The sequence below is a fragment of the Perkinsus marinus genome (genome assembly GCF_000006405.1).
Source record: "Perkinsus marinus ATCC 50983 genomic scaffold scf_1104296951710, whole genome shotgun sequence".
Lineage (NCBI taxonomy): Eukaryota > Perkinsozoa > Perkinsida > Perkinsidae > Perkinsus > Perkinsus marinus.
Window position 1 is genome coordinate 1 of NW_003209159.1, and position 19,719 is coordinate 19,719.

At 49.1% G+C, this 19,719-nt stretch overlaps 5 protein-coding genes across 5 annotated transcripts; 2 read left to right on the forward strand and 3 right to left on the reverse strand.

Moving 5' to 3' along the window:
• Positions 1-8,984: 8,984 nt before the first annotated feature.
• Pmar_PMAR013418 (conserved hypothetical protein) lies at positions 8,985-10,432 on the forward strand (the record flags this gene model as incomplete). Its single annotated transcript, XM_002777457.1, has 9 exons — positions 8,985-9,116; positions 9,155-9,266; positions 9,331-9,453; positions 9,498-9,630; positions 9,677-9,821; positions 9,868-10,040; positions 10,084-10,174; positions 10,217-10,303; positions 10,358-10,432. 9 exons carry the CDS (start codon positions 8,985-8,987, stop codon positions 10,430-10,432), a joined length of 1,071 nt encoding a protein of 356 aa, XP_002777503.1.
• A 74-nt stretch (positions 10,433-10,506) lies between these two features.
• On the forward strand, positions 10,507-11,508 carry Pmar_PMAR013419 (Pre-rRNA-processing protein TSR2, putative). The gene is made up of 5 exons (XM_002777458.1): positions 10,507-10,636; positions 10,683-10,830; positions 11,078-11,206; positions 11,254-11,338; positions 11,386-11,508. The coding sequence occupies exons 1-5, from the start codon at positions 10,527-10,529 to the stop codon at positions 11,463-11,465; spliced, it is 552 nt and encodes a 183-aa protein (XP_002777504.1). The 5' UTR covers positions 10,507-10,526; the 3' UTR covers positions 11,466-11,508.
• Positions 11,509-13,022: 1,514 nt separating this feature from the next.
• On the reverse strand, positions 13,023-13,954 carry Pmar_PMAR013420 (conserved hypothetical protein; the record flags this gene model as incomplete). Its single annotated transcript, XM_002777459.1, has 5 exons — positions 13,023-13,128; positions 13,189-13,305; positions 13,372-13,616; positions 13,666-13,760; positions 13,809-13,954. Coding segments are annotated over 5 exons (709 nt in total), but the record flags the coding sequence as incomplete, so codon positions are not given.
• Positions 13,955-14,557: 603 nt separating this feature from the next.
• On the reverse strand, positions 14,558-16,362 carry Pmar_PMAR013421 (conserved hypothetical protein; the record flags this gene model as incomplete). The annotated part of the gene is made up of 6 exons (XM_002777460.1): positions 14,558-15,399; positions 15,449-15,554; positions 15,615-15,746; positions 15,797-16,041; positions 16,091-16,185; positions 16,232-16,362. The coding sequence occupies 6 exons, from the start codon at positions 16,360-16,362 to the stop codon at positions 14,687-14,689; spliced, it is 1,422 nt and encodes a 473-aa protein (XP_002777506.1). The 3' UTR covers positions 14,558-14,686.
• Positions 16,363-17,550: 1,188 nt separating this feature from the next.
• Pmar_PMAR013423 (conserved hypothetical protein) lies at positions 17,551-19,257 on the reverse strand (the record flags this gene model as incomplete). The annotated part of the gene is made up of 6 exons (XM_002777461.1): positions 17,551-18,266; positions 18,314-18,419; positions 18,480-18,611; positions 18,664-18,908; positions 18,977-19,071; positions 19,121-19,257. 6 exons carry the CDS (start codon positions 19,255-19,257, stop codon positions 17,551-17,553), a joined length of 1,431 nt encoding a protein of 476 aa, XP_002777507.1.
• Between the last annotated feature and the right edge of the window lie 462 nt (positions 19,258-19,719).

The following is a 19,719-nucleotide window of genomic DNA, read 5'->3' on the forward strand; positions in this document are numbered from 1 at the left end:
ATGGCACCGTGATAACAAGTAATGAAGTGTCAGATGGCAGATATACTACGATGTCACATTGGGATGATCCCCACCAGTAATCATGAGCTTGCATGCATTTCGAAGTTTCGTTTCGTTATTATGTTCTAAGCATAAATATTACGGCAGTGCCGTTCTGAAACTCTTCTCCTGCTTGTCAGCTAAGAACTTTAGGCTAAGACTTTTCAGCTGCATATGCGGCCTTGACGTGAGTATTCATATTCTTGTTAATATTTCTCTTATAATGTACGTGGCAGTAAATCTGGATATTCCTCGAAGTGGAAATTCTTTCGTATGGAGTTGACGGAGGCCCCACCACGAGAGGGGCGTCATAGGGCCGCCGTCCACGGGGCTCATCTCAGTACATCAATCTCCCGTTGGACTCTGGGGGGTCCAGGGCTGTTGATTAGCAGAGAGAATAATCTCCAACCTTGAAAGGGAAAAGAGAAACCCAGAAGTAGGGGAACTCAGTTCAACGCACTGGATTTGCGTGGCGCCCCCAGATTTCGATGGCGAACTATATCGGCGCCTCCTCGTGAACTACCAACGCAAAACTTCCAAGTGGACCGAGACACATGCATGAACATGAGAAATGAGAGTTCGTTGTCCAGTCTTGACAGGAAAAAACTCTCCACCAATCGTTTGGCGTTTGCAGTTCGGTCAAGCGAGATCCCAGCGCATTTATTCCATTCGATTGCCGAGGCAGTTTCCTGATCCATGTTGTCCAACGAGGCAGATAACTCTGTCCTGTACCTATTAAAAAGAAGAGCAGATCGTCTTCGCCGAAAACAGATGCTATCTCTGAGATAGTATCTCACACTCAGGATGACATCAGCGTAGGGTGCGGTGACGATGAACTCGTCCGGAGCCGACTCAGGCTTCCGCTGTCTCCTGGTCTCCACTAGTTCACCCATCAAACTGAGCAACACAATAATCATTATGACTATTGTATGATCAAATCATACGCGTCGGCAAGTGACAATTGGTGATCTATGCCACCAATAGTCCTCATCATTCCACCTCGAGGGTGCCAAACTGATGGTTCCGGGATGGATTTATTTACAAAATATGCGACCTAGTAGTGTTATACAGCAGCTCCGCTATAGCGGCAGCAATCGATCGCGATTATCACATCGCTGATGAACTCAGAGCAATTGCTCTGCGCCGAATATTATATTCGGAATATCGCTTTGCGTCAATTCAAACTTGACGGTATATGAATCCCCAGGATTCGCCAGGGCACCTACCGTCTGAATCTCATCGCAAATTCCTCGAAGAAACTCGATTCACCCAGTTTGTCCATCTGGAGTGACGCGTATCACTGTCATGGCATGACAGTCATGCAGAGGCCGGCTCACCTCTAGAATTAGATCATCGTCGTACTCAGTGTCGATCCACGCTTGGCTCCTGCGACGCTCTGAACGACGAACTCAGTTTTGGATCTCGAAGAAAGTAACGGCCGAACACAGCAGGAAACGGACGTGGCTGTCTCTCAATTGCAGACATCCTCCCAGTTTCCAGCCTCCTTTTCGGCGTAATTCTCTTCAATGCTATAGCCGTTAGGTTATGTCGATGCAGTAGGAATCTAGGCAAGGGAGAAGTGAGCTCTGAAGTGAATGATGATCCTGAAAGATCCTCTCACGAATAGAGCACATGGAAAGGTCGCCCAGCCCATTCTGGTGGTATTCTCACAGCCAGGGACGGGGCCTTGATGAGCTCCTCAATGAGCGTCAATAAGGAGGAATTGTAGACGATATTCACACTAAGACTGGAAAACACAGAGTTGAGGAACATCTTTCCAGACATGTATCGCGGGCTGCGATAAACCTGAGGGAGACACTACTCACTACTAGAGCAGTTCTAATGGAGCTGGCCCTACCTCTATGCCGAGCTGATAATTGTCGCCTCGGGAGTCTCCCGATCTAGCAGGTGCTAGAGTAGGGTTGAGCGGAATGAATTTCGCGTTCTCGCCTCTGACCAATTCCACAAATATCATTGGACGTGGCCTTTCAAACATCATTCCTGCACTCGCTTCAGAATTAATCCACCTTTCTGGGTTATACGAAGCCGTACGGTCTAGCAGGGACTCGAGAAGCTTGACGACGAATATAGCATCAGCGTCAACCATGTCCCCTCCCTGAGGAATGAGCTCCCCGAGGTTACAAACGAGTCTTCGTGATGATGCACTCACTGGATCTGTCATACCATCGTCTCCCATCAATCCGCCGTCGGAGGAGCTGAGAGAGCTCGATGGAACATCCGAGACCCACTATTAACTCTATGGTATTGAGACGTCTATTGGACACCAGTCGATTTGACTCAGTCCAATCGACTGTAGTCACCGTCATCCATGGCTCAACGACTCGTACATGAGCTACTCACGGACGACTCCGACTCGTTCGGGTCGATGGCTCGTCGAGTCGATTAGCTCGAAACACAATGACGTACCCAGCTCCCTCTCCATCCGCATCCAATAGCGCAGTGTCCCTTCCTTCAACATCGCCATGACTATTATCCGGTACCTGCTTGAAGAGGAGCAGCTGGACGCCAGAGGTCTGACTGCATCCCCCACTTGATGAATGACGATAGCCCATGCGGAGAGTACACCTGCTCTGCTCAAGTCGAATGGTGACACTGGATTCCCTTGTACGAAATATACATCCATAATATTCCTGACCTAACATGTGGTGAAGGCTCATGAGCAATGCACTGGCATACTATCTGCCTGATAAGCAATTGATGAGCGATTGATCGGTCAGTAAGAATGTCACTGTAAAGGGCCTACCTACCTCATGCCAGTCCTTCGGCAGAGTTGACGCAACAACCACTATAGGCCGCGGTTGCTTGATGTATCGCGACCTCAGAGGCTCAACAAACTTCGAGATACCCAGCGGCATACTGAAGCTCTTTCCGGAGTCACCAGTTCCTGCAACTGATAGGAATACTATGTGCCCTCCTTCGACGAGTAGCTCGTTCGGAGGCGGCAGGAAGGGATATCCTACGCCCTAAAGGAGACAGCTTTCATAGATAGTAAAACACACATCACGAAGTACTTCAACTCCATCGTCGCCATCATAAACCGGTTTCGTTGCATGGAGCTCAGCCAAGACTCTCTCACGATGGTCTGCTAATTCTTCCGAGTACATCTGATTAAAGGCCATTACGTATGGTCATGGTCTATGGACAATGTCTGTGTGGCTGTCTGTCCATACGTGGGCTCATAAAGATCAACATGATGTCGATGACATCGTCTTTTATGCAAGGCGATAAAGCAATCTAGGACTCACTTGTCGGAGTTCATCATGTGGCACTTCGCACAAAGTTGCTGCATCTTCAATAGTCATCTTTCTCGCTCGAACCATATTCAATGCCGCCTCGAATGCGCCGCGCTTAGCTCCTTCGACTCTCACCAAGTATTCCTTGAAACGTACCTTATCGAGATGCGGAAATATATAGAAACATGACGTGAAGTCGACGGACGGCGAAGTGACGAGGTAGTGAACATTCCTAAACGCCACCCTGATGATGTTATGCCGGCCAGTTCATGAATCGGTGACGGAATCAATCTCAACTATTTGAGTGATGATCATCGATGCCACCTTCTCCGCAAGTTGTGAGTCCCATACAGGGATTCCGCTAGTGAGCTCAGAACTGCACATTCGAGCTGTAGGTGCGGCCTCCCTCAGATCGTCTTCGTTGATATCAACGCCCTCCTGTGGCGGGTCCAATCGTCTGACGATAATTGTATGAACAGGTCGGTGATAAGAAAATCAGCAGCGTCTGGGCGTACTCAAACATTTTCCCTCCTTCTATATCATCATAATCATCAGGGATGTGGTCCGCCGGAGTCAGTAGGCTGACTCGGAAAAGCTGACCAGTTGTTGGTGGACGGCAGTTACTTGGCTCCCGGCAGTGCCGATCGAACTGGCTGCAACTGCTGAATTGCGTTGATGCTCGGGGCTATGAAGACTCCATAAACGATTTTCTCGGGATTAATTCGGTGAGTATAATGCGGATTCAAGACGAGCCGCCGGCCGGATCGCCCGTCTGATTCCTCAAACTCGACCAAGCCTAGAAGGATGACCTAATGAGGCTCACGTGAGGGACGGGGAAGCGATTGTGCGCGGCGCACTGAGCCTTTGTCGTTTCTGTTGTAAATGTCGTCAGCTACTTGAATGAAGGTCTTCCGGGTGTAAACGGGCGACAGGAGGACCTCATATAGTTCCATACTCAGGCCTCTATCATATTCGGCCTTCACAACAACTCGTTTCAAACAGGGGTGATTCTGCTGCTGCTGCTTCTACCTGCCAATTGATTGGGGGTCTCGCATTGCCGAACTCGTCCACGCAGTCATCAAGGAGGAGGTCGTCTTCTCCGAACGTTTTGCAGAGATTCGATACGATTGTCATGAAGCCTGGTATCTGGCAATTCTTTGCTATGATACCGAGTTGGAGGGTATCCAGACATATCTACGGTGGAATCATCTCCATCGATTGAATTGCCGATTTTGAATACACTCACTGCGTCGATGCGCTCAGACGGCAATACTGCAGCAGTAATGAGCTCCTTGTGCTCACTGAGAAGCAGCATTACGACGATATGGCTTTGCCATGCATGCCGCCTCACAGCCACACAACGAACCTGTGATGAATTTAAGCCTATACTATCTCCACCATGTTTTTCATGCCTACCACATTTTCTGTGTCCTCCCGTATCGCCTCACCAGCGCTGATCTCCATCAACTCCGGCGGGAGTATCAAAAACGCTTTCGCTCTATCGGCTATACATCTTTGCCTCATATCGACAGCCGAAAAGACCGACCCCTTCAACACCCACACCTTGAGACCCCAACGCCCAGATGGGATCAGTTAGACCAGATCAAGAGGCTACCACACTCACCTTGCTTGCGATATCTTGCTGGCGTTTCTCTTTCAACCAGGAGCGCATGGCAGGCTCAGCCAGACTTCTATCGGGTAGAAGGAGTACCTGATCCTCAGGCGCTAGTGGACACCAAAGTAACAGAAGTAAGGACGCAATAGCATGGAATCAACCTCCACCTTGATGCTGATATTCATTTATAGACTTTTCGATTGCCAGAAATATAAAAATATTGAAATTAAATGTTCCGGCAACACTCATATTGTCGCGGATAAAGACGACTTTGTTCATAAAAACACTTTCAACCTCGAACGGTTCGCTGCTCTAGCGGGGGGGGACTTGAGGTCAATAGCATTGTTATTGTCCTCTAGGAGGACGATGGAATGGAGAAGGGAGATGACTTCTCTTCCTTCTCCATTCCATCGAATGGTCCACGGACGGCGAAAAGAACCTTGACGTTAGGCAACTCACAACATCAGGGGTCCCGGTCGCCCATTCACCAGCAGCTGACGGAAACCATTTGGATAGCCGCTCAACGATACCAGACGACGAAATGTTGCTCGACTCGGGCAATGCTGATCTGATGGGTGGTAAGGCAGTATACAGGAAAATGCATGGGAGCAGTTCACTCGGTCGCTGTTTCGGCCTCAACACTGACGCAATGATCTGGATGGAATATTTCTAAGAGGACTGCTTTTAGATTCTCTGCTGACGGGTTTCCTGCAGTGACATCAAAATGCAATGATAATGCATTTCCCTTGCCTGTGATGACTATATGTCCGCTACCCGTCCCTCGATAGCTACCGCCGCCCCGTTTGTTCATCATATAAACCTGACCCAACGTGCACTAGTCCCCCTTGTCGCAGAAGCTCTACTTGTGCTAGATGATGGGTGGCGATTGAAAAGCCTATGATTCCACTTAAGACCCATAGAAGAGTAAATACACGGCCGAGTACCGTTTCAGGTGATATATCGCCGTAACCAACAGTGGATACCGTAACGCAAGCAAAATAGACCGCTGTAAGAACTCCCCACTTATCATACGCTGGGTAGCTGAGAGGCAACGGAAAAGCTCAAGGAAAGGTAGTCGAGTCGCCTTACTCTTCTAAAGAGCTGATACCCCAAAACAGAGAGCCCGAACCAAGCTCCTGAGGGAGGATCCATAATCGATTCAGCAAGATGTGGTCAGTGATGCGGATCGAAAGTTGGTGACTGGATCGATGAACAGCTACTCAAGGACCCAGTTTTGAAGACTCGAAAAAGGATGCGCTAAATATTCAGGAGGTACCGCTAGCTCATCTGGTGTGAGATTATTGGGATCAAGGCCCCTCCTGTAAGCCTCTTCGCGAGCCGACAATGCTGATCTCTCGACGCCCATAGCTTCCGCGATATGGATAAGGCAAGTGAAGCAAAAGAGTACAGCGAAACAGGAGATGACGATACTGAAGACCTGCCAAGCGGATCGCCTAGCGTTTCGGGTCGAGGATGTAAACTCTACTTGAGAGCGAAGGTTATCCAAACCTTCAGACGCTGCGACCAGTTCCTGTCGCTTCCTCCACAGTAGAGCAATCCTGGAAGAAGGAGCGCATGAAATCACCTCCCAGGTGCATCAGGGACCATGTTCAATTGGAGTGTATGTTAGGAGGAGTTGACTGACCGTATAGATGCTAGAAAGCAGAGAGAAAACCAACTCTTTTTGAATCGGAACTCAACCACTCCAGGAGACGATCGCTCATCATCCAGAACAGGGATCTGATCATTCAGTACGAATTGAGGAGGTTGAGGGTACCTCACTTCGATGCTGGAGAGAGCCATAGGCGATGATACTATCAGAATATCGACTATAAGGGCAGAGAACCACACATATATAGCCGCTTCCAGACCTGTGATGGTTGCCGCTGCCTGAGACTACATTATCAACGGCCATTCCATACCATGTCATATCAACGGGTATGCAGAATATTCACATAGTCAACTACACGTGTTCATGGCTATATGAAGATTTTTATGGAATTCTGGAAACTCGTGTTTGTTGCTCTACACTGCTAATAAAGTTTTCCCTACTCCCTCTAATCATCAGATATCGTAACTGTTGGGTTACCAGTACACTTCTACCCTAATTCACTTGTGAGCTTATACAATTAGTGAGGAAACTCCTGAGCTCAGCTGAGGAGGCCAGATACTGTTCCATACGGTTACTCACTAGTTGTAGTAGCGAGAAGAAGGCTATGACAATGCAGACCAGTAGCTCCAGGTGATATTCATAGGCGTAGGCAGCTTCATTTTGAACCCTCATAACGTAGAGGATACAATAGAGGGAACAAAGGACGATGAGCAGACCATTGTATCTGGAAGGTGATTGCGCGTGATCTGTAGCGTCGACTCTGTATAAATTAGTGAGAGAGATATGAACATGGGAAGCTTCGCGTGTTGATGACACTGAAGAAATCCTCAGGAAACTCTTGTTGGTATTCGTCCCGTATATCGAGTGCAAGTTTTCGTAATGTAGTGAGGGAATTCTGGAGTTGGGCTACCGTCAACTACATGTGTTGGTGTCAATATGAGAATTCTGAGGAAATTCTAAAGGAAGTTCTCTCTTTGTTTCTGTACCCATCTTTCCGAGTTCGCATGTAAACTCATCTAATTGGTGAAGGAACTCCCGAGCTTAGCTGAGAAAGGCAAACATGCATCCGTACCGGTATGCATCAACAATCATGTGCCATCGAATTTGCCTCACTTGGTGCTCGCAAGAGCTGTGTTATTCAGAGCGACTATCTTGCCATTTACGAATCCAATGCCCTGTGTGAATAATCGCTTGCGGATGATGAGAAGAACAGTACTCCCAGATACGGCGCAGAACCTGGCGTCATAATAACTGATAGGTAACGAATTGGTGTTACCAGATGATTGCTGCTAATTGTAGGGAAGATACGAAGTGGGTTAAAGTAGGGAAAGCGCAGTCGTTACCGCATACAACTCCCGAATCGTTCATAGTTGCCTGGGTCGTTGACATTTAGTTGGAGATCGCGGCCATACTGTCGAATGTTCTGCGTTATATATTGCACCTCTGAACATCTAGTTCGCTCTTGGAGCCATCTACCTTATCGGAGTGCAGGAAGTGGGGGATGTGAGTCCGAAACGGGGAGATCATGTTCACGTTCTGAGCTGTCACTTCCGCCGTGGAATATTCTAATCAGTCTAATTCGAGTTCTATTCCCATATGAAGTTCAACTTCGTGCCAATGAATTTCGAATCGTCATAGCACTTCCAATTCCGTTGGGTGCTTATTGGAGCTTCCAACTCCATGCCTTTAGGAGAATAAATTCCGCGGTTGGGAATTTCCATGTTTTTACGTATGCCAAACCTCGGATGTCATCAAAATCAGCTCCCTCACAATCGCTATCAGGAAACCCACTTCCCCGGAGCACTGCTGATCATTTCATTTGCACCTTTCCCAACCTTAGAGATGTTAGTGTAGCGATCAGCCTGATGCTTTCTCCATAAGGCCCGAGACTGCCTTTGGGCAGCAGTGTCGGAAACCTTTATTATTCGGAGCACAGTTGTTGTCGCTGGGTACGTTCGAGCAAGGATCTGGTAGCACGGAGTAAAAAATCTAGAGCGAGCAAGACATGTATTCTTTGACAGGTGTTGCAGCTAAAAGAACGGTTAGATATTCGGCGTGCGCTAACGATACTGCGCAGCTTCGCTCCGCTATAGCATTTCCGGCTAAGTTTGGATTGTCGCAGGTTCGATCCCCAGTGAGGGATGTTTTTCCCTCATGTGGAGGTTCGAAGGAAATGAATGCCAGAATATGACCGCCCTCCACGATTTGCATCGACTCATCGACGACTCTTATGGCAGGAGCTCATCTGGGTTGCGCCTCCGTATTTCCGAGGAAAAACTGCTACCGGGTGTGCATGCGATTCATGAAAAAACACTGGAAGTCCGCAGTATCCATGAATTGCGAATTAGTGCCACAGTGGTTATCATATTCTTGAGCATAGTAAAACCTTCACTTCAAGGCTCCTCTAGTACCCCAGACACCTGTACGCACTCCTCTTGTTGTCGCATCTTCGCTTGCCTTCCATATGGACCAGCTACCCTACTATCTCGGGATAACCAATCTGAACCGGTCAGCCGGTCTCTATACGGCCAGTCTCGGCTCCGTGGCCACCGTTGGTCTACTCACCCCTTTGGATGTTGTCAAAAATATGATACAGGTTCTACTACGGGGAAGGGGAGCTTTGTACCACATTAGCGCGTTTCCTCACAGGGATCACCAGACTTCAATAACAGACGCTTACAATACACCGCTATGGATGCTGGACGGCACGTTAAGAATATCCTGGGTACTAAAGGCCTATGGACGGGTGTGATCCCGAGCCTTACAATAGCTGTACCATCTAATCTGGTAATAACGAGGCAGCCTTGTAGAGCGCTGCATTACTCCTGTCAAGGCCTTCTTGTCCTTGTACGAGCATTATCGCCGAAAACGGTACCCGATAGAGTGGGCAGCTGCTAAGGCCAGCATGTGGGTCGTTCTATTCTCCCAACCATGTAGTACTGAAGCCATAGGGGTGTTGATGAGGCGCCGGTGTTAGTGGAATTCCTCCGAACAAGAGTACAGGCCTGGGCTGGTCACGGCACTCCAGGATACTTCAACGCATTCGCTACTGTTTTCTATGAGGATACATTTGTCAGCTATTGGCGGGGACTTCTAGCCACCCTCATGAGGTTAGCTGTCTGTCTGCTAATCCCAGTACGACCAACACCCATTCAGGGATGTGCCATTCGCAGCTATATTCTGGTCGAGCTACGAGCGAGGGAAGGAGCTTCTGCTGCCTGTCCATGTGGAGCGTCGTGGTACGGCCAAATGGGGGACCAAAAGGGAAAAACTCGAGCTAGCTGAACGCTTTGCGAATGCAGTACTGGAAGGAGACAGTCTAATAAGCTGAGCTGTCTATGGTTTAGGAGGCTACTGAGGGCAGCGCCGGTATGTATGGACGAGTATGGAGTTACTCTTTCCTCAATGCCGCTGTCTGTGGGGCGGTGGCTGCTGGCCTGACGCATCCCTTTGATGTTATCAAGACTCAGTTGCAGGCTCATCAACGCGCTACTTCTCGGAACAATTATCGAATATACAGGTAGCCGATATGGAGGATACTTTATACAGGTTGGCCCATGTAGGATACACAATACGTTGACATGTGCCAAGGCGTTATATGGACAATATGGATGGCGTGGATTCACTCTGGGCATAGTCCCGAGGACGGCAAGGGTGGTACTATTTGGGTTGCAAGGGCCTCATTGAACTCTGTAGGTGGCTCTAGCGAGCGGCCTGTTGTTCGCCACCTATGAGCTGTGCCACGCTTTGATTGATGACCTAGAACTGGAGGAATTGAGGAGAGTGAGACTTCGGATCCATTAGAAGGGCTTGGAGGAATTTCGTGGCGTGCGGTAGGTTCAACGACATCGACAGTATCGTCGTAAGGTGAGCAGTCTACCTCGTACCAACGTCATCGACGAGGTGGTATGAAAGGCATGTGGTGCTGTTCTGTTTCTGCAGTCCCCTTCTTGTTGTTGTGTATTGTAGTAGTGAGGGGCCTTGACAGCAGCATAGATCTCCCATCATGCCTTCCTCAACAGAGTGTGAACAGGCCTTCTTGGAGGCCGTCCATCACGTCTTCACCAGCTGGACTGCTCTCACTCTCGTCAAGGAGAACTGTGACTGTAACCCGAGGTGACCACTCGCGAAGGGTACTACTGTTGAGCTGAGGACTGCTCAGGGAGGCCTCGCAACGTATCGAGAGTATCGCAGACACGGTCGTAGCCGATCTGCGGGCAGGTGGGGCTAAGCTGTCTAGTGAGAACAACGACCAAGTCCTCAAGTTGGCTGATAAACTTTTCGAGATGATCGCCAACAACTTCCAGATGGTAATGTCGGGTGACCGGGGTTCTTGTCATATTCGAGGCACTCGGGGTCTTTTCTTCATCGCTTTAATCGTCTCGGGACGAGCTCCGTAGTTTCTCAACATATGGATGCGACGTAGGCTGTCATGAGTGCTGGAAATCGGCAATGTTGTTACGACTCTCTGTAGGCTATAGGTGTATCGCAGGTTGATGGTGTAATGCTATTATGGGTTATCAACTAGCATCTGTTATGATGTAGTGTGACGGTCAGGTACTAGAGGACGGCTCCGATGAGGACGTTGCATACATGCTCATTCGACTATGGGAATCTTGTAGTCGAGGGGACCTCAGTGTTGCTCGGGAGGTCGTCAACGCTACACAAAATCGTGATCAATCCAAGGTGGGTCCATCTCATAGGAGTTGCTGTCACGATACCTGTGGGCTCAGGTTTTGGAGCAGTGTGCCGAAGAGGGCCAGGAGGAATCTTCCGAAGGGGATGGTGATGAGGAACAGGAGGAGGGTCCTGAGCAAGGTAATGCCATTGTTGTAGTCTTATGTGGTGACCAGCTTGAATATTAGACCGGCAGGAGTCTAAGAAGGAGCCCGAGGTGGACGAGGATGGTTTCCAGACTGTGACCAGAGGCCGTCGTCGTCGATAGCTGCTCTCATTTCCACTGCTGTTACCATACGTTCCTTTCCCTCAGCTCACTGCTTATTGTTCTTAGTAGGATGGGCTGTTCGATGCGTTATTATTCTGCTCCTTACATTGCTGAGGGAGCCGACGGGGCTAATGCTGATTCGATAGGCGGCCGGGATCCACACGCGTGTAGATTAAAGTGCACGATCTTCATGTTGCGGAGGATAGTCATTTTTCCACCAGTCGTCCGACTGCGAAGTGCACCCGTTTTTATCCATGCGCATCCGTAACTCGATGAAAGAACAAGATTATTGAACAGAAACGATCATTCATCAGCACGACAATACCACAGACAGCAAATACTCTCCTTTGATGATGGCCTAGGTCGCCAAGCACATTGGGCCGCTGAATCACAGGGTTGAGACCCGCTCAGACTAATCCTCCGAATTTCGGTCTACAAGCTGTCCCAGCCGAATGATTGAATCGTGGATACCACCAACATGTAGTTGACCATATGCATATTTTCCCACACTGCTCTCGAGTTTCTTTTGTGTGGTTGTCTCCGCACGGGTGGCTCAGGTCTTGTTACTACACTCGATTACTCCATAACCATCACTAAATTCCTGTGAGAAGACTGTGGTGATTTCTGAAGCGCATTGATACTTTATACCGTAATTGAGAATTCAAACACATTTGAGGTGGGAAAGATCGAGTCAATGAGTGTTAGTTATTCACAATGTTGATGGTGACAAACGCGTAAGCATCCCAGAAGGAAGCATGCGGAGTATAGAGATGTCAAAAGGCCTTCGTACACAATCTAGTTACGAAGACACAGCCAAACCATGGAGTTACACTTGAACCCACTGCCAAACGCGACTTGAAGGACTCTGTGACCAGCCTTCAAATCACCAGAGCGCTCCGTAAAACCTAGTTCATACCAGATGGAGCTGCTACTGGTATTACCCATATGATAAAGGGACAACTTAGATGGGAGAATATCACGGTCACTCAACTTTAGATTCTTCTGCACACCTTCCAAAACTGCTCTTCCACCGGCGTGAATGCAAAAATGGTTGATACCTTTCTTGAAAGATGGAATATACTTCCTGTTAAAGGCAACCTTTAGCAATTCCGGGATGGGCAAAATACGAGGGATCAGTCGTCTGAAGTTGACCGTCATAGTCTTGCCAGCAACATCAACAATATTCTTAGCAAGGAACACTCCTTTGTGACCATCCTTGTCCTCAGCCTCCCATACACAGCCATAGTCATCATCGCCCTTCGACAACTGAGCACGCACGACGTCGAGTAACATATATTTGGCTCGAGTGTCGGGCTTATTGGTGAGGAGGATGGCCGTAGCACCACAACGGAAGAGTGTATTCTGAACGAGGAAGCTACGCTCGTTACCGGTGTATATAGCTTGAGAGATCGACTCGGTAGAGATAACCACACAATTCATGTTCTTGGGATTTTGCAGGACGCGTTGAGCGAGATCAATGGATACACCATTGGCACTGCATCCCATACCTGATACGAAAATTATTCTTCAACAACAGCGTGGGTCTAACTTGCCTACCAGAGAGATTGTAGGTGAGTATATCACTGCGCATGCCGAATTTACTGACTAGTAGAGCACAGAGAGATGGTGTGGGGGACAGGAGGGAACAGTTGATGATGAGAACCTGAGCAGCAGGGCATAACCATACATTGCCACGAAGTCAGGGGCCATGAGAGGAACCCACATCGATGTCCCTTGCCGTAATTCCCGTCTTATCCATCAAACCTCGTAAGGCCTCACCCATGGCCGTCTCGGCTTCTTCACGCGAATCCTCCAGAGTGGCCGACCAGCGCTCGCCGGTCTTGAGGCTTTTAATCTGATGCGAAACTCGTAGATAATCCAGAATCCTGCTATAACAGTCTCTTACGAGGTTCGGCGGGAACGCCGTTTTGTCGCTGGTCCCCGACTTGCTAAGAAGCCTTTTCATGAAGGCGAGACTCTCTGGGGACAGATTCTTATCAGTTGAGAGGATCTTGATGATCTCAGCACGAGAGACTTTCCACTCATCAGGTGGATTGAACTCGCAATGATCTATACAGTAGACGCTCCTGGTGGAAAAGAAGGAACGTCGGATGAAGAACGCGAATACGGCCATCGTAGTAGCCACTGCACCTGACAATTGCGGCAATGCTATGGGAGGAGGACGGACATCGACCATTACTATTCTGTTGTAGCCATCCGAATGCGTCCCCGTGGATAATGAAGGCTATCAGAAGCGCCATCAACGCCATCATGAATGCCGACAACAACTGATACCTGCGTGAGGGACTCGAACGAGTTCGGTAAAGCCCCCCCAAGCCGTACCTATGGCAGGCTACCGTAACGTAGTCCTTCAGGCGGATAGTCCAGGCAACTTCATCCTGGAAGGGGACCGACGAAGTGGGCTCTACAGCTTCAGGGAAAGCACAACTCTTTGGTGCTCCAGCGGTGGCCGCATCAAGAGATGACATAACGAATGAGGAGAAGTAGAGGAAGGGGGAAATATATCTATACGGGAATAATATGCGCGATGGTACTACAGTCAAGACACTGGACTGCGTCTGTTGGACAAGAGGAGAGGGACAGCCTTTGTGCGCTAGCTAAGTTTGTTCCGTATAATAGACTATAAGTTGACATATTATGGCAGTTTCTGCTCGTGATGAGGCCGCCCTCCTTTACGAACGATATCCACAGACTTGCTGTTGGGATGTTCAAAATTATTAGCTAAAGCGCTGTTGCGCATGCGTGCTAAGGGTGAGGACTCCTCACTGAGGAGCTGGGCTAGGAGTTGTTTCACTTATCTCAAGAGACTCGCTGATCATTGAGAGATCTAAGGATTTCGATTGGAGAAGTACGGCTGGATCCCTCTTCTGTTGTCGTCGACCAGGACTTTCGAAGATGCCGTAACGTGGAATCTCGAATGAGCACGGTCAGACGGCTGCGTGGACGTCGCTGGTTCTAGCTGGTCTAGCCCTCTGATAGTGTTCAGCAATGAATGGGGTGATCTCGTTGTATGCATATCAACTCGAAGTTGGTCCACTTGTACTTACATGGTAAACTCAAGAGATCATTGCGGGAGACAACTCGTATTCAAACTCGCTAAAAAGCATTGTGACAAACATTCCTTGACATGGGAGTACGAGACGAGTAGCGCAAGATAGGAAAGTCTCTTTGCACTAACGATGGGAAGTTCTCATTGAGAACTATACACGAAGGCAAAGCCAGACCATGGAGTTACACTTGAACCCACTGCCAAACGCGACTTGAAGGACTCTGTGACCAGCCTTCAAATCACCAGAGCGCTCCGTAAAACCTAGTTCATACCAGATGGAGCTGCTACTGGTATTACCCATATGATAAAGGGACAACTTAGATGGGAGAATATCACGGTCACTCAACTTTAGATTCTTCTGCACACCTTCCAAAACTGCTCTTCCACCGGCGTGGATGCAAAAATGGTTGATACCTTTCTTGAAAGATGGAATATACTTCCTGTTAAAGGCAACCTTTAGCAATTCCGGGATGGGCAAAATACGAGGGATAAGTCGTCTAAAGTTGACCGTCATAGTCTTGCCAGCAACATCAACAATATTCTTAGCAAGGAACACTCCTTTGTGGCCATCCTTGTCCTCAGCCTCCCATACGCAGCCATAGTCATCATCGCCCTTCGACAACTGAGCACGCACGACGTCGAGTAACTTGTATTTGGCTCGAGTGTCGGGCTTATTGGTGAGGAGGATGGCCGTAGCACCACAACGGAAGAGTGTATTCTGAACGAGGAAGCTACGCTCGCTACCGGTGTATATAGCTTGAGAGATCGACTCGGTAGAGATAACCACACAATTCATGTTCTTGGGATTTTGCAGGACGCGTTGAGCGAGATCAATGGATACACCATTGGCACTGCATCCCATACCTGATACAAAAATGATTCTTCAACAACAGCGTGGGTCGAACTTGCCTACCGGAGAGATTGTAGGTTAGTATATCACTGCGCATGCCGAATTTATTGACTAGTAGAGCACAGAGAGATGGTGTGGGGGACAGGAGGGAACAGTTGATGATGAGAACCTGAGCAGCCGAGCATGACCATACATTGCCATGAAGTCAGGGACCATGAGGGGAACCCACATCGACGTCCCTTGCCGTAATTCCCGTCTTATCCATCAAACCTCGTAAGGCCTCACCCATGGCCGTCTCGGCTTCTTCACGCGAATCCTCCAGAGTGGCCGACCAAGGCTCACGGGTTTTGAGGCTCTTAACCTTCGCAGGAATGACATTACTGCAGCCAGTACATAGTTGAGAGCCCTCACCAAATTCGGGGGAAATGCGGTGTGATCACTGGTTCCCGAGTGAGCTAGGAGCTTCCGAATGAAGTCGAGGCTCTCGGGAGTGAAGTTGGGTTCGGTGGAGAGAGCCTCAACGATATCAGCACGAGAGACTTTCCACGCATCAGGTGGATTGAACTCGCAATGATCTATACAGTAGACGCTCCTGGTGGAAAAGAAGGAACGTCGGATGAAGAACGCGAATACGGCCATCGTAGTAGCCACTGCACCTGACAATTGCGGCAATGCTATGGGAGGAGGAAGGACATCGACCATTACTATTCTGTTGTAGCCATCCGAATGCGTTCCCGTTGGTAATAAAGGCTATCAGAAGCGCCGTCAACGCCATCATGAATGCCGACAACAATTGATACCTGCGTGAGGGACTCAGCAACCTTCGATAAAGCCTCCAAACCGTACCTATGGCAGGCTACCGTAAGGTAGTCCTTCAGGCGTATACTCCAGGAAACATTATCCTGGAAGGCGACCGACGAAGTGGGCTCCACAGCTTCAGGGAATTCACGATTGTTCGATGCTCCAGTAGCGTCCATGACGAGGGATGGCATATTTCCGCGGGTGGAAAATGACTATCGTTGGCGGAGGCGATACGGCGATGAATTTGTCAGATTCAGCGAATTCACAGCTCAGGAGTCAAGAGTTATGGTTATGAGTAGAGTAGGCGCGATTCAAAAACGCAGTCAGAGACAGAGCTGCGTTAACATGCAGGCAGTTCATGGATAACAACTGCAGAAGTGTTCCTCGTTGCATGCCCATCCGGGTGCACGCATACCCAGATGCACGCGTGTGCATGGGCAGAACACACACGTTGGGCCGCCCTCGGCTGAGTAAGCGAGTAGATACCGCTCTTGAGGGATAGTGATTGTACTAACAGCGAGATTGATTGTATCGAGGTGCATCTTGAGATGGTGGCATAGCCGCCCCGCCCGGAGAAATCGACTTCACTGAGACACTCCAAGTGGTGGCATAGCCGCCCCGCTCGGAGAAATCGACTATACTGAGACACTCCTTTAAGTGGTGGCATAGCCGCCCCGCTCGGAGAAATCGACTATACTGAGACACTCCAAGTGGTGGCATAGCCGCCCCGCTCGGAGAATCGACTTCAGTGAGACACTCCAAGTGGTGGCATAGCCGCCCCGCTCGGAGAAATCGACCTCACTGAGACACTCCTTCAAGTGGTGGCATAGCCGCCCCGCTCTGAGATTGATCTAAGACCGAAGCAGGCCTCAAAAAAGGTGTAGCGGAGTGTGTGTGCCTCCAGAGAGCTCTCCCGCTCTTGACATTATTTAAGGAGAGCCCTCCTTTCTCCATTCCTTTGGTATTAGATATGTATAACTCGCGGTGGGGATGCCTTATGGAGGGAATCTGCCTCGAAGGAACCCGCAACAGCCTCGAGAAGGCCCATGTTGAGAACTCATTACATTCTGAGGCTCCCAAATGTACGACCCACGGCATATTACTTGCGCTATCGACGTTATGGAAGCAAAATCAATCGAAATCAAGCAAAATCCATCATTGCTTGGGACGAAAGCTCTATCTAAAACTCGTAACACAACGCTTGATACTGTACTAGAACTCAGCAGAGTAGTGTGTGCGAGAGGGACGGCCTCGTCCAGAGATACATAGCGTATATTTGAATAGGACGCATCGCACTATTGAGCAGGTTGATTCACGCGAAAGTAATCTTTGGATGATACAACAGTCACGAGGCTTCCGTCCCTCTACTCAGTACGGAGGCATAACCAGGTCATCGAGTTGCATTTGAAACCACTCCCGAATGCCACTTGCAGTATTCTGTGACCAGCTTCGAGATTTTCAGATCTCTCTATGAAACCCAGCTCATACCAGATAGAGCTGCTGCTGGTGTTTCCCATGTGGTAGAGGTCCAAACGGGAGGGGAGGATATCCCGATCGCTAAGCTTGAGGCTCTTCTGAACACCGTCCAACACACCACGACCACCAGCATGGATGCAGAAATGGTTGATACCCCTCTTGAAATCAGGAATGTACTTCTTGTTGAAAACCACTCTAACGAGTTCAGTAAGAGGCAATATGTGCGGTCCCATCCGTCTGAAGTTGACAGCGATGGTCTTGCCAGCGACATCAACAATGTTCTTAGCAAGAAAGACTCCTCTGTGACCCTCTTCGTCCTGATCCTCCCACACACATCCATAGTCCTTTTCTGTTCGACTCTGCTGAGCACGGACTACATTGAGCAACTTATATTTGGCTCGAGTGTCCGGTTTGTTGGTGAGGAGGATGGCCGTGGCACCACAACGGAAAAGGGTGTTCTGGACGAGGAAACCGCGCTCATTGCCGTTGTACACTTGCTGGGCTGTGATCTCAGTAGAGACCACAACACATTTGAGATTCTTCCTGTTCTGGAGAAGACGTTGAGCCAAGTCGATAGATATACCATTGGCGCTGCAGCCCATACCTGCGATGTACTATTAGAGGCCTAAACAGCTGAGAAAGCAATCCTACCTGACAGGTTATACGTCAGTACATCGCTGCGCATACCGAACTTGTGCACGAGCATGGCACTAAGGGACGGAGTTGGAGAAACCATAGAGCAGTTGACGATTAGAATCTAACCAGAAGCAACATGCCGAATACAAGGTTATGTCAAGAAGTTGTCACTGCAACTCACATCGATATCTTTCGCGGTGATTCCTGTCTTGTCCATAAGGCCTTGAAGAGCGCCACTCATAGTAGTCTCGCCTTCGAAACGAGAGTCGGCCAAGGTTGAGCTCCACCTCCGGCCATCCTTCAGAGATTCAATCTAAGCCATACGTAGGGATTCCGAATAGTCACATAACTAACCATAACCGTACCATGTTGGGAGGGAAGGCCGTATGGTCACTGGTGCCGGAATTAGTGAGAAGCCTGCGCATAAAATCGAGGCTGTCTGCTGTGAAGTTTTTATCAGTTGAGAAGATTTTAATGATCTGTTCACGAGAGACCCTCCATGAATCGGGCGGCAAGAACTCGCAATGGTCGATGCAGTAGACGTTGCGTTGAGAGAAGAAGTGACGTTGGACGGAGAAGACAAAACCGGCGAACACTAGAGCAATAACACCTGAGGGGGCCGGGTAATGGGAGCACTATCAACACGCGATAGGGTTCAACAGATGCCGCGACGGTTACTGTTATGTTGCAGCCATCCAAGAGCGTCCCCGTTAGTAATATAGGAGAAGACAACAGCAACGACCGCCATGAGTATTGCCCACAAGATGCGGTATCTGAATAACAGTTATATGGCTGCATTGATGCAGAGGAGGCAGGCCTGACTTGTAGAAGGCTAAGGTGATGTAGTCCATGACACGAATGGTCCAGGCAACCCTGTTCTCGAACGGGACTGAGGTTGTGGGCTCATGAACCTCCGTGAACATCGGAGTAGCAGTCGTATCACTAGTAGTGGCGGACATAGAGCGAGAAACTACAGGGAGTAGAAGTCATGGATGCTTCGGGGTTCAACATTGGGTGGATAAGGGTACAGTCGTTGGTAATAGTTCTGGAAAGCCTGTGTGAGAGGGGCAGGGTTGTGAGGTAAACCAACCTTACTGGAGAGTCTCTACCAATGACTTCCCAGCTCAATCCTCGACAGCGGTAGAGCGAAGCATCTCAAAGCAATGAGAGAATCCAGACCAACTATCCTAACCCTACAGCGCGTGTGCGGGGGCTACCGACTGTAAGATAACAATTTGTTGGCGCAGCAGAGAACGCCTGTTCAAATGCCCAGCGAGGTTCGATTCGACCCGAGGCCAGTTTCTGTCATATTTTGAAGTTGTGACACATCCTGTGCTTTCGATAGCGACTATTCACGATTTCCCTTGAAATCTGATTTACCCAAATAGCTCTGTCGTATTGTAAGTTTCGTTTTCTGTGGC

Bases quoted from the DNA above. Each gene is read 5' to 3' on its own strand.
- Pmar_PMAR013419 (XM_002777458.1), top strand. From the start codon at position 10,527: ATGCCTTCCTCAACAGAGTGTGAACAGGCCTTCTTGGAGGCCGTCCAT. The intron at 10,637-10,682 runs GTGACCACTCGC...AGGACTGCTCAG, and splicing joins AACTGTGACTGTAACCCGAG to GGAGGCCTCGCAACGTATCG. The intron at 11,339-11,385 runs GTAATGCCATTG...CTTGAATATTAG, and splicing joins GGAGGAGGGTCCTGAGCAAG to ACCGGCAGGAGTCTAAGAAG.